This window comes from Schistocerca piceifrons, chromosome 9 (genome assembly GCF_021461385.2).
Source record: "Schistocerca piceifrons isolate TAMUIC-IGC-003096 chromosome 9, iqSchPice1.1, whole genome shotgun sequence".
In the NCBI taxonomy this organism is placed as follows: Eukaryota; Metazoa; Arthropoda; class Insecta; order Orthoptera; family Acrididae; genus Schistocerca; species Schistocerca piceifrons.
In genome coordinates, this window is record NC_060146.1 from 210,818,819 (window position 1) to 210,832,891 (window position 14,073).

The 14,073-nt window shown below is 40.0% G+C and overlaps 1 protein-coding gene across 2 annotated transcripts in view; it reads left to right on the top strand.

Annotated features, from left to right (window-relative positions):
- Nucleotides 1-14,073, top strand: part of LOC124717145 (endoribonuclease Dicer-like) — a 309,406-nt gene that overhangs the window by 141,420 nt on the left and 153,913 nt on the right. For both annotated transcript variants that reach the window (XM_047243898.1, XM_047243897.1), the window contains 2 exons: nt 1,842-1,966; nt 5,814-6,054. In XM_047243898.1, the coding sequence (XP_047099854.1) occupies nt 1,842-1,966; nt 5,814-6,054 (366 nt within the window). The remainder of the gene's footprint in view (nt 1-1,841; nt 1,967-5,813; nt 6,055-14,073) is intronic.

Consider the following 14,073-nt stretch of genomic DNA (forward strand, 5'->3'; position numbering starts at 1 on the left):
TCCCCATTGACAGCTTTGTTGAAAAAATCAGCTTCATCCTTGAATGCGTTCTTCATTTCACAACAGTCTGGAATGTGCCTATTTCTTTGATATTTGTTTATAAGTCTGGCCACAAACATTGTAACCACTGTTTGCGTTGCAGACATTCAAAATGCACTTAATTGTGCTCAGAACCACCCGAGTAAGTCTTGAAGCACAGTGATTGTCCTATGTTGATTTGCACTGATGAGATTACGGATTTTGCTGATGTGTTCCTTGGCTTGAGCCGTTGAAGGATGACCGGAATGAAGCTGATCTTCAGTTGCCATTTCCCTCATTTTAAATTGAGAAAACCGTTTGTACACTTCTATGTTACTAAGAGTGTGCTCCTTATACAATGTTCTCACCGTCACAGCAGTTTCAGCTACATTCAAGCAAAACAGTAATCAAAACTTCACAGCTGGACTTTGTTTACGAGAGTCAGCCATTTCTTTGTGTCACAAATGTGCTACAGACACGTGTGAAGAAGTGCCACAGAAGACGTACCGTCATTTTAGGATGGTGGGTGATGCCGCTTGGCAGCAGACTGACCCAAGAGAGATCCTGCAGATCTCCCTAGCAGCTCAACCTGGTACTAAAAGTACACTGTGCAAAGCATTATATGATTCTGGCTTCTTTTGGATCTCCCTTCATATGTTCATTACTCTTCTTCGAATGTGCATCGTTGAAATTTTAAGAGAGCTACTTCATGATGTGCTCTGCTACCTCTTGTAGTCTTTTTCACTGTATCTGAGTGTGCTCCTACATGACACTCACACACTGATAAAATGGGTCTGTATGAACATGTTATCCCTCGGATCCATTTTATGCAATTAGGGAAGGCCAGAAAGTTACACGGGACCAAATTTGGGGGAATAGGCTGATGGGGAAACTGTTTCTCAATGACTAGAGTGATAGTGAACATAGTTTCCTGGTGCAGAGGCATTTCCTTGCCTTTGAAGCATTTCAGAAGCGATGAAGAGGTGAAAGCCACAGTGCGTGAGTGGCTCCATTCACAACCAAAAGAGTTCTTCTTGTGAGGCATCTGTGTACTTCTGAAGATGTGGAATGTGTGCATTACACATCATGAGGTCTACATCAGAAAATGATGTATCTGTAATATTTCTGTATTATCTTATTTTCATAATAATAGATAATTGAGGTTTTCAATTGAATTGCCATTGTGTTATTACTATTGTTGTTGTTGTTGTTACTGTTCTTGCTATTACTATTGTTCCTTTTATTATTTATTGCTGTTACAAACTACATTAAAGGCAGTTCAAATTATCATAATATTTTCAATTACACAGATCATTACGTTACTGGCAACAGTGTAAAAAGGTTGACATAAATCTTAACCTTTCAGAATCAGCATATGGAACCTGTGAAGTAAAGGCTGTAAAGGAGGAGGTATAGAGAGGTGGAAAATTTACCCAAAACAGGCCGTTAAGCTGTGCTTCAGAATGGAACTTGTGCAATACATACTGTTGAAAGTCCAGTTTAATGTTCGGAGGGTCAGAAATCAAATGTAAATGAGTGCTGAACAGTAAAGAAGTAAGATGAGAGAAGTAGTTTTGTCTTTAATGTAGTTTGGAACTATAAGTCCACACTGATATGTTGCTACTAGTTTTGACTTAGAGATAAGTAGTATCATGTATTCTGTTCATATAACAATCAAATTTATGATTTCTGTTATTATTGTACAGTGATGTGACTGTTGGTAAGTGGCTAACATAATCATTTGGTAACACTGTGAAAAACAATGTTGATCTTAGATAAAAGTTCTAAATACTTACAAAAGTATTTTTTCAATTATTTTTCAGTTCTTGTCATTGAGTGATCCTAAATATGAAGGTTTGCATCCTGATTTTGTTGTGGGCTTTGCTGCACAGCAGTATACAAAGGAAAACGATCTTGAGAAAAAGAGAAATCAGGAGGCTTTAGATAAGTAAGTTCAAAAATTCTTGCAATTTTATTAACTCCATAAATAACAAAGTAACATGATGCAGCAGAATATCTCTCTCTCTCTCTCTCTCTCTCTGTCATAGACTTTATCATTACAGTTAATAGTTGCTCTGCCATTATTGTTGTTGTTGTTGTTGTTGTTGTTTTCTTCAGTCCTGAGACTGGTTTGATGCAGCTCTCCATGCTACTCTATCCTATGCAAGCTCCTTCATCTCTCAGTACCTACTGCAACCTACATCCTTCTGAATCTGCTTAGTGTATTCGTCTCTTGGTCTCCCTCTACGATTTTTACCCTCCACGCTGCCCTCCAATGCTAAATTTGTGATCCCTTGATGCCTCAGGACATGTCCTACCAACCGATCCCCTCTTCTAGTCAAGTTGTGCCACAAACTTCTCTTCTCCCCAATTCTATTCAATACCTCCTCATTAGTTACGTGATCTACCCACCTAATCTTCAACATTCTTCTGTAGCACCACATTTCGAAAGCTTCTATTCTCTTCTTGTCCAAACTATTTATTGTCCATGTTTCACTTCCATACATGGCTACACTCCATACAAATACTTTCAGAAAGGACTTCCTCACACTTAAATCTATACTCGATGTTAACAAATTTCTCTTCTTCAGAAACACTTTACTTGCCATTGCCAGTCTACATTTTATATCCTCTCTACTTCGACCATCATCAGTTATTTTGCTCCCCAAATAGCAAAACTCCTTTACTACTTGAAGTGTCCCATTTCCTAATCTAATTCCCTCAGTATCACCCGACTTAATTCGACTACATTCCATTATCCTTGTTTTGCTTTTGTTGATGTTCATCTTATATCCTCCTTTCAAGACACTGTCCATTCCATTCAACTGCTCTTCCAAGTCCTTTGCTGTCTCTGACAGAATTACAATGTCATCAGCGAACCTCAAAGTTTTTATTTCTTCTCCCTGGATTTTAATACCTACTCCAAATTTTTCTTTTGTTTCCTTTACTGCTTGCTCAATATACAGATTGAATAACATCGGGGATAGGCTACAACCCTGTCTCACTCCCTTCCCAACCACTGCTTCCCTTTCATGCCCCTCGACTCTTATAACTGCCATCTGGTTTCTGTACAAATTGTAAATAGCCTTTCGCTCCCTGTATTTTACCCCTGCCACCTTTAGAATTTGAAAGAGAGTATTCCAGTCAACATTGTCAAAAGCTTTCTCTAAGTCTACAAATGCTAGAAACGTAGGTTTGCCTTTCCTTAATCTTTCTTCTAAGATAAGTCGTAAGGTCAGTATTGCCTCACGTGTTCCAACATTTCTACGGAATCCAAACTGATCTTCCCCGAGGTCGGCTTCTACCGGTTTTTTCATTCGTCTGTAAATAATTTGCGTTATTATTTTGCAGCTGTGACTTATTAAACTGATAGTTCGGTAATTTTCGCATCTGTCAACACCTGCTTTCTTTGGGATTGGAATTATTATATTCTTCTTGAAGTCTGAGGGTATTTCGCCTGTCTCGAACATCTTGCTCACCAGATGGTAGAGTTTTGTCAGGACTGGCTCTCGCAAGGCTGTCAGTAGTTCTAATGGAATGTGGTCTACTCCCGGGACCTTGTTTCGACTCAGGTCTTTCAGTGCTCTGTCAAACTCTAAACCCAGTATCGTATCTCCCATTTCATCTTCATCTACATCCTCTTCCATTTCCATAATATTGTCCTCAAGTACATCGCCCTTGTATAGACCCTCTATATACTCCTTCCACCTTTCTGCTTTCCCCTCTTTGCTTAGAACTGGGTTTCCATCTGAGCTCTTGATATTCATACAAGTGGCTCTCTTTTCTCCAAAGGTCTCTTTAATTTTCCTGTAGGCTGTATCTATCTTACCCCTAGTGAGATAAGCCTCTACATCCTTACATTTGTCCTCTAGCCATGCCTGCTTAGCCATTTTGCACTTCCTGTTGATCTCATTTTTGAGACGTTTATATTCATTTTTGCCTGTTTCATTTACTGCATTTTTATATTTTCTCCTTTCATCAATTACATTCAATATTTCTTCTGTTACCCAAGGATTTCTACCAGCCCTCGTCTTTTTACCTACTTGATCCTCTGCTGCCTTCACTATTTCTTGCTTCAAAGCTACCCATTCTTCTACTACTGTATTTCTTTCCCCCATTCCCGTCAATCGTTTCCTAATGCTCTCCCTGAAACTCTCTAAAACCTCTAGTTCTGTCAGTTTATCCATGTCCCATCTCCTTAAATTCCCACCTTTTTGCATTTCTTCAGTTTTAATCTACAGTTCATAACCAATAGATTGTGGTCAGAGTCCACATCTGCCCCTGGAAATGTCTTACAATTTAAAACCTGGTTCCTAAATCTCTGTCTTACCATTATATAATCTATCTGATACCTGCCATTATTATGGACCTGAAAAATTCAGATTTGAATATATGTGAATTATGGATCGAAAAACACAAAAGAAAAGTTATCTAGTAAATGGAACTTTGTACCAAGTTGTATCCAAATGAACTATTTTATCAATTACAGTTTCAGTAACTTTATTTTTAGCAAATTTTCTGTTTTTGGTGTTACAGTATCTGATGAAGCCCAATTTGGACAGGGAATGTGTATAAAGAGAATGTGTTTGCGAGATATGATGAGTACCTGTGCTGTAATGCAGTGACGATTATGTGCTGATTCGTTATAACCTGGTCCATGTTAGTTGTTGGGTGGATGAAGGATCTCTAGAAGATACACCATAAGACATTGTATGACTTGGCAGAGGGACCTGCCATACTAGAGAAATGAAATGGGTGTACACAGCAGTCAGCGAGATAGCTGATGGAATGAATCCGCGTGAATTGAAATATGTTGTTGTTAGGCTTTCTGGTTTATTCCTGTTACAGACAAGAGGTGTAATCTTAAAGAACAAAATTTTGAGATTTATACACCACTTGCTAGCAGTAAAACATATGTTTAAGAAAACCACTAGTAAAATACCAGTTTTGATTCTTTCCTCAAAGGGCTTGATTAACACCAGTAGTTAATGAAGCAGTTGTCAGTTACAAGATGTAACGTTCACTAGTAACAGGGAGAAGTAAGATGATATGTTTATACATCCAATCATTTCCAAACAAATAAGTGACCAAAAATAGATGCTGATTTTGACTGAGATCACCCTGGTAGATGCATGGGGAGGGGGGGGGGGGGGGTTTGATTGTTCCAGCATTGCTCTGGAACATCTGCTGCAATTATCGAGCAAATAAATTTGGTTCATATACACCTTACTGTCAGGAAGAATACAGATGGAGAAAAACAACCTGATTATAAGGTTGTAGTGGGGTAGGGTATGTCTGCATCCAGACCCTGGCTCCCCGCCCTTTCCCCGGCTCCCCGCCCGGCCCCCGACCCCCTCACCACCTAAATACCCCCACCTTCTCCCCTGAAAACCTTCCCATTCCAGCCCCCAACTCCTCTCTCTGCCTCCCTCATTTGCTTCCACTTTCCCATTCCCCCTTGCCACCTCCCCTTCTGTCCCCCACTCCACCTCCCCCCTTCTGTCTTCCCAAACTCCCCCGTCCGCCTCTGGTGTCCTCTCACCCACAACCTCAACACTCCACATACCACCACACATTTGTAGACGGTGATTGATCATGTGCTCATTATTAAATTTGTAGAAATACTTAACACATTTATGTAAGTATGTATACATATCACCCCTTGCTTTAGAAATATGAGTTATTATTTCTCATCAATCATGTCCCCCACATCCTTCAAGACTTTTTATGGTGCTGCATACACAAAACTGATTCTGATAGCCTTGAAAATGACAGATATGTGGTTATGGTTTCAGGTTCAAGGCCGGTGAAACAAATATACTTGTTTCTTCAGATGTTCTCGAAGAAGGTGTGGATATACCAATGTGTAATACTGTGATTAGATTCGATCCCCCAAAAACATTCCGTTCGTACGTTCAGTCAAAAGGCCGTGCACGACATAAAACGAGCACGTTCCATATACTGACAGAGAGAGGGGACTCAAAATTCTACAATGCAATGCTACAATTTAAAGAAATTGAACGTGAGTTGTATAAGGTATGTCACTTCTATTCTGCCAAACCTGTAACATTAAATAATTTTTTGTGTATTTTTTGCTTCTGTGTGACAACTTTTCTTCTCCTGTAATGTGAAAGTAAAATAATTTAGCTGTTAGAATTCTCAATAAGAATCCGCAATTTAAATGTAAGCCACTTTGTTTCCAATGATCGACAACAGCTTGCTATTATTGAATTTTCATCTAGAGACATTGCAGTTAGTGAAAATAAATTTTCTGTCAAACAACACAGTCACTGTCAGCAGTTGTATGGCAAAGGTTTTTTAAACACACTTCACAAATTGCATACAACTTTTGTTCAGCAGAACATACCCAATTCATTGGCAGTTCAGTGAGCAATTGAATACCATTGATTCCATTGCAGATGTTAAGACACAAAGCAACATTCTATAGTCTACTGAAATTATGCTTCAGTAAATAAGTGCATAGCCCAAAGTCCTTTAATCTTGATTTGCCATCAGTCACAAGAATGAGAGAGAGGTTTGAAATGAAGTCTGACAAAGGACCTTAATCTACACACTTACAAGGCTCAATAGAAAGAACTACTACTGCCAGTTGACCATTTGTAACACCGTGGACTCACTATTGGCATGTCATCTTTAGTGATAGGTGCATTTCTATTTGGACAGCTTCGTCAGTAAGTTCAGCTGTAGAATTTGGTGCACTGAGAATCAATTTCAGTGTCATTGCATGCACATTGAGCCACTGTTTGATGTGGAATTTGGGCAGGTGGGGGTGATTGGATTTTAATTTTTTAATTTTTCAATAGTGGTGTAGGTAATGCAATGGATGGGAATGGCCTACATTATAGCAACTTCGTGTGTGAGTTTCTCTGGACCCGATTGAAGGGGACAGATTTGAAATAAAAGTGGTTGCAGCATGTTAGCACATACCGTGCATGCGCACTGTTGCAGTAAAAATTTTCCAAGCTGTATTGAATCACACCTTGAAGACCAAAATTTCCTATAGAGATCTTGTGACAGTGTGTTGTGTGACTGTTTCCTGTTGGCTTGCATGAACTAATATATTAAATACATGAACAAACCTAAAACAATTTCTTAGTTGACAGATCAAATGGGGTGCATCATTGTGAAAATCAGTACAGAAAGATGCAATGATATCATTAAAAATGATACGAGAGAAGTAAGAGTTTGTCAACAAAGTCTGGCGAACATCTGCCAGAAATGGTTCTCCACATGTAACCACACTGTGTACTGATTAATTTAAACTAAAAATATTGCACATTGCTAAATTACTAATGAGTTTTCTTCAAAAATTAAATTGTCCATTCTAATTCGCTCACCCTTTATGATTGTTCTGACTTCTGTAAGAGAGAGGTTTGAAGATTTTACACCAACCTTAAGGTACATTTGCATATTGCCAACAATATATCCTGTTTGGCAACATTGCGGCCACATGAATTGCAGCTACAGTGGTCTTCCAACTGAGCTACCCAAGCACAACTCACGCTCTGTCCTCACAGCTTTACTTCTGCCAGTACCTCGTCTCCTACCTTCCAAACTTTACAGAAGCTCTCCTGCACCATTCTGGAAACATCCCCCTGGCTGTGGCTAAGCCATGTCTCCGCAATATCCTTTCTTTCAGGAGTGTTAGTTCTGCAAGGTGGTGCAGGAGAGCTTCTGTAAAGTTTGAAAGGTAGGAGACAAGATACTGGCAGAAGTAAAGCTGTGAGGACGGGGCATGAGTTGTGGTTTGGTAGCTCAGTTGGTAGAGCACTTGCCCACGAAAAGCAAAGGTCCCGAGTTCGAGTCTCGGTCCGGCACACAGTTTTAATCTGCCAGGAAGTTTCATATCAGTGCACACTCCGCAGTAGAGTGAAAATCTCATTCTGCCTCATTAAAGGAAGCTTGAAATAAGATAAAAACTTAATTTTAGTTTTGTTTGCCAACAAGTACCACTGTTTAGACTACCATTTCCTGCTTACTTACAGTGAGAACATACTTAATTCATTAGATAACAAATTAGAGGCTACTGGCATTTTCTGCAACCTGTTAAAAGCCTTTGACTGTGACCTGTTAAAAGCCTTTGACTGTGGATCACACCATTTTCCTAAGTAAAGTTGAATTTTATGGTGTCACTGGCATGTTGCGAAATGGCTCGATTCTTATCTAACTAACAGGAAACAGAGGGTGTTGTTGCAAAATACCTATGCAGTAAGCAGCCAGTCTTTATCTAATTGGGAATTAGTTTCATGTGGTGTTCCACAAGGTTTCACCTTGGGTCTGTTGCTTTTTGTGGGTACATTAATGATCTCTCGTCTGTTACGTTGCCAGATGCTAAGTTTGTTCTGTTTGCAGAGGATACAAACATTGCAATAAGTACCAAGTCAAATACAGATTTAGAAATGGCTGCTAATGAAATTTTGACTGACATTAATAAATGATTTAAAGCTAATTCACTGTCATTAAACTTTGAGAAGACCCACTATTTGCAATTCAGAACCTGTAAGAGATTTCCATCCAGCATGTGTATAGCATATGAAGACATGCAGATCAAAGAGGTTGACAGTGTTAAATTTCTTAGATTACAACTCAATAATAAATTCAGTTGAGGAGGGGCATACCACTGAATTGCTGAAGCAAATAAGCAAACCTGTATTTGCCATGAGAATGATGTCAGATGTAGGAGATATAAATATAAAGAAACTTGCATACTTTCCTTTTCTTTTTTTTTTTTTTTTTTTCATTCTAAAACGTCATATGGGATCATATTCTGGGGTTACTCATCAAACCAAGCAAAAGTTTTTAGGGTGCAAAAGAGTGTAATAAGGCTTGTTTATTTTGTACATTCAAGAACATGTGTGGAAACCTGTTTAAGCAACTGGGTATTTTTCAAAATTGGGTATTTTGTGTACGATAAATTTATTAAAAGTGTATAACAATGTTTCATTCTGACAGTGTATTAATTATGTAAATATTAGCAGTTCCAGTTTACTGTAATGTATTCACCTATTTTGACAGTCTCCTGACAAATGGTCAGGGTAGTAAGTATTATATTCAGATGTTTTATGTCTTTTATGCTATACTTTCTGACGTGTTCCACACCCATGAGAATCATCTCATCTTAAGGTCTATGGGACAAAAACTGAATGTGATCTAATCATAAAGTGTCTCAGTGTAGTATGAAACTCATTGCGTAAAATGCAAATGGTAGGGATGAAGGCATCAAATGCAAACGATAGGGATGAAGAACCAAGTGCACTTCCACCCTTCCCATACAACGTTTTCGCCTCACATTTGGCATAGGTTCGAAGACTTCAGAAATTTTTGTATGCGTCAAGCACGATTCAAAGCTTATCAACAACAGGCAGTGAACTGTTTTCTCAGTTTGTGATCCTCGTATACTTCACTCTCGATGTCCCATGACTCTGGTCGTACATGAATTGCATTAATAAAATTACTAGTTCTCTTCTCTGTCCACTTTTCCATTGCTGTACACAACAAACAACAACAAAACATCTCACTATATGTATATGCATGAACTTTCAAACAGAAGTAAATGATATTGTTTTTATATAAAAACAAAGATGAGGTGACTTACCGAACAAAAGCGCTGGCAGGTCGATAGACACACAAACAAACACAAACATACACACAAAATTCAAGCTTTCGCAACAAACTGTTGCCTCATCAGGAAAGAGGGAAGGAGAGGGGAAGACGAAAGGAAGTGGGTTTTAAGGGAGAGGGTAAGGAGTCATTCCAATCCCGGGAGCGGAAAGACTTACCTTAGGGGGAAAAAGGACAGGTATACACTCGCACACACGCACATATCCATCCACACATACAGACACAAGCAGACATATTTCCCCCTAAGGTAAGTCTTTCCGCTCCCGGGATTGGAATGACTCCTTACCCTCTCCCTTAAAACCCACTTCCTTTCGTCTTCCCCTCTCCTTCCCTCTTTCCTGATGAGGCAACAGTTTGTTGCGAAAGCTTGAATTTTGTGTGTATGTTTGTGTTTGTGTTTGTTTGTGTGTCTATCGACCTGCCAGCGCTTTTGTTCGGTAAGTCACCTCATCTTTGTTTTTATATATAATTTTTCCCACGTGGAATGTTTCCTTCCATTATATTGATATTGTTTTTAGTCAGACACACGATTGCAGTACTGTCAGTGAAAGAATTGGGAAACAAAGGTGAGAGCAAGAGGGAGGCATTTACAGTCAAGGACAGAGATAGATATTGCCCTGCAATATGAAATATTTTCCACCCTTGGTGAACAACACCGGCAACCCCTCTTCAATATGTTGGCAGCTACTTGCACCATTGCCAAGCCATACTGCAGAATTGCTGCCTATGGCAGCAGTGTTGGCAGAAATCCTATCGCTGCCATATGTTGCCATAAAATATGGACCACCTGAACACGCCTTTACAGGCACTCAATGTAAGACCTGCGTGTAATATGACGTTAGTGGTATTCAGTGACTAATCTCTCCATCAATTGCTGTCGTATCTTGCACTACCAAGAAAATGGATTACTCTGAGCTGCTTGCAAACACTATTGTCAGAGATGCTATTATTGCTTACATGTCACACATCAACCTTAAGGTCGATCAGATGCAGTTGTCCATCGCTTTCACTTGTCAACTATTCAGCATAATTGCTACAGCCGATATCACTAGGAAACTGCCTTAAGATGCTTTCACACAGGTTGAAGAAATTATATTCTGCCAATAGTATATCCCGGCAGTGTTGCTCGGCAACACGAATTGCAGTCACATGTCAGTGATATTCTCAGCTACTATTGGCCAGCAGTTTTTGCAGCAGTACATTTCCAGAACAGATGTGTTTGCATTTGCCACCGAATTGCCACTAGATATATGGAAATGAGGTGCTAGAAGTGAGTGCAGCTCTCCTGCTTTTTGCGTTGCATAAGAAAAAAACCTTGACAAAAAAAAAATTATTTTAGTATAGTATATAAGTTTATTTCTGCTTTACTGTCATCATCAACACATCTGCAAACAACCACATTTATTTATAATGTGTAAAGGTTTTTTGCATTTGATGTTGATGTTGTACTCACATCCTGACATAGATGGATGTACACTGAAGAGCCAAAGAAACTGGGACACCTGTCTAATATCGTGTAGGACCCCACAAGCATGCAGAAGTGCTGCAACATGATGTGGCATGGACTTGACTAATGTCTGAAGTACTGCTGGAGGGAATTGACACTATGAATCCTGCAGGGCTGTCCATAAATCCACAAGAGTGTGAGGGGGTGGAAATTCTTCTGAACAGCACATTGCAAGGCATCCCAGATATGATCAGTAATGTATGTCTGGGGAGTTTGGTGGGCAGCAGAAGTGTTTAAACTTGGAAGAGTGTTTCTGGAACCACTCTGTAGCAATTCTGGATGTGTGTGGTGTCGCATTGTCCTGCTGGAATTGCCCAAGTCCATCGGAATGCACAGTGGACCTGAATGGATGCAAGTGATCAACAGGATGTGTACGGGGGGGGGGGGGGGGGGGGGTTTGAGTAGTTGAATCACTTGTCATCAATGGTGCTTCATAGTTTTCATGTGTTGCAGAAGGGTATTTGTCGCCTGTCAGTCGTATCTAGATGTAACAGGGGTCCCATATCATTCCAGCTGCGCATGCCTCTACCAGCTTGGAACGTTTCCCTGCTGACATGCAGGGTCCATGGATTCATGAGGTTATTTCCATCCCCGTACACATCCATCCGCTCGATACAATTTGAAATGAGACTTGTCCAACCAGACACATTTCCAGTCATCAGCAGTCCAGTGTTGGTGTTGACAGGTCCAGGCAAGGCATAAAGCTTTGTGTCATACAGTCATCAATGGTACACAAGTGGGTGTTGGGCTCCAAAAGCCAATATCAATGATGTTTACTTGAATGGTACACACATTGACAGTTGTTGATGGCCCGGCATTGGAATCTGCAGCATTTTGTGTAAGGCTTGCACTTCCGTGACACTGAACGATTCTCTTCAGTCGTCATGGATCCTGTTCTTCAGGATCTTTTTCTGACATTAGTAAAGTCGGAGATTTGATGTTTATGGGCTTCCTGATATTCACGGTACATTCGCGAAATGGTCGTACGGGAAAATCCCTACTTAATCGCTGCCTCTGAGATCCTGTATCCCATCACTTGTGCACTGACTATAACATCACGATCAAACTTGCTTAAGTCTTAATAATCTGCCATTGTAGCAGCAGTAAGTTATGTAAGAATGTAAGAACTGCGCCAGAATCTTGTCTTACATAGGCGTTGCCGACCACAGTGTTGTATTCTGCCTGTTCAACATATCTCTGCATTTGAATATGCATGCCTATACCAGTTTCTTTGGTGCTTCAGTGTATATCAGCTTTGAGTAAACCATTATTGCTCTATGTAATTGTTGGTTGTAATATTATGGTTATGAGAAATTTGAGGTTGACAGCTAGTTGTTTACTCAAAGATATTTATGCTGTTTTGGTTTGTGTGTATCATGGCACTGTTACTGAAGTGTTTGTGACCTCTGGAGTTTTGGTTATTGGTTATCCCTATTTAAAATCTCAATAAAAATTTTTTGAAAGCTTTGTGAGCCAGAAATCGGTTTCTTCGTGTATTATACATAGGAATAAAATTGGTGTGTACGTATATTTCAAATTCCTCCATAAATATTCATGCTTGGACCTGATGGGATTTTATGCAGGATTTGCAGTGCATTTTCAATGTTGTCACTTTGGTTTTTAATTTTTTAGGTGTGTAAAGAAAATGGATTGGTTTGTTATTTGTCTCTGTTGTGTTGTCTAAATGTAATGATGAAATTTCTTCCTTTCTGTCTATACAGGGTGTTACAAAAAGGTACAGCCAAACTTTCAGGAAACATTCCTCACACACAAAGAAAGAAAATATGTTATGTGGACATGTGTCCAGAAATGCTTGCTTAATAGCAACAGAACGTACCAGCGTGACTTCAAACACTTTGTTACAGGAAATGTTCAAAATGTCCTCCGTTAGCGAGGATTCATGCATCCACCCTCGGTCACACGGAATCCCTGATGCGCTGATGCAGCCCTGGAGAATGGCGTATTGTATCACAGCCGTCCACAATACGAGCACGAAGAGTCTCTACATTTGGTACCTACCGGGGTTGCATAGACAAGAGCTTTCAAATGCCCCCATATATGAAAGTCAAGAGGGTTGAGGTCAGGAGAGCGTGGAGGCCATGGGATTGGTCCGCCTCTACCAATCCATTGGTCACCGAATCTGTTGTTGAGAAGCGTACGAACACTTCGACTGAAATGTGCAGGAGCTCCATCGTGCATGAACCACATGTTGTGTCGTACTTGTAAAGGCACATGTTATAGCAGCACAGGTAGAGTATCCCGTATGAAATCATGATAATGTGCTCCATTGAGCATAGGTGGAAGAACATGGGGCCCAATCAAGACATCACCAACAATGCCTGCCCAAACGTTCACAGAAAATCTGTGTTGATGACGTGATTGCACAATTGCGTGAGGATTCTCGTCAGCCCACACATGTTGATTGCAAAAATTTACAATTTGATCACGTTGGAGTGAAGCCTTATCCGTAAAGAGAACATTTGCACTGAAATGAGGATTGACACGTTGTTGGATGAACCATTCGCAGAAGTGTACCCGTAGAGGCCAATCAGCTGCTGATAGTGCCTGCACACACTGTACATGGTACAGAAACAAGTGGTTCTCCCGTCGCACTCTCCATACAGTGACGTGGTCAACGTTACCTTGTACAGTAGCAACTTCTCCGATGCTGACATTAGGGTTGTCGTCAACTGCACGAAGAATTGCCTCGTCCATTGCAGTACCGAAGTCAACATTACCTTCCTTCAATTGGGCCAACTGGCGATGAATCGAGGAAGTACAGTACATACTGACGAAACTAAAATGAGCTCTAACATGGAAATTAAGTGTTTCTGGCACATGTCCACATAACATCTTTTCTTTATTTGTGTGTGAAGAATGTTTCCTGAAAGTTTGGCCGTACCTTT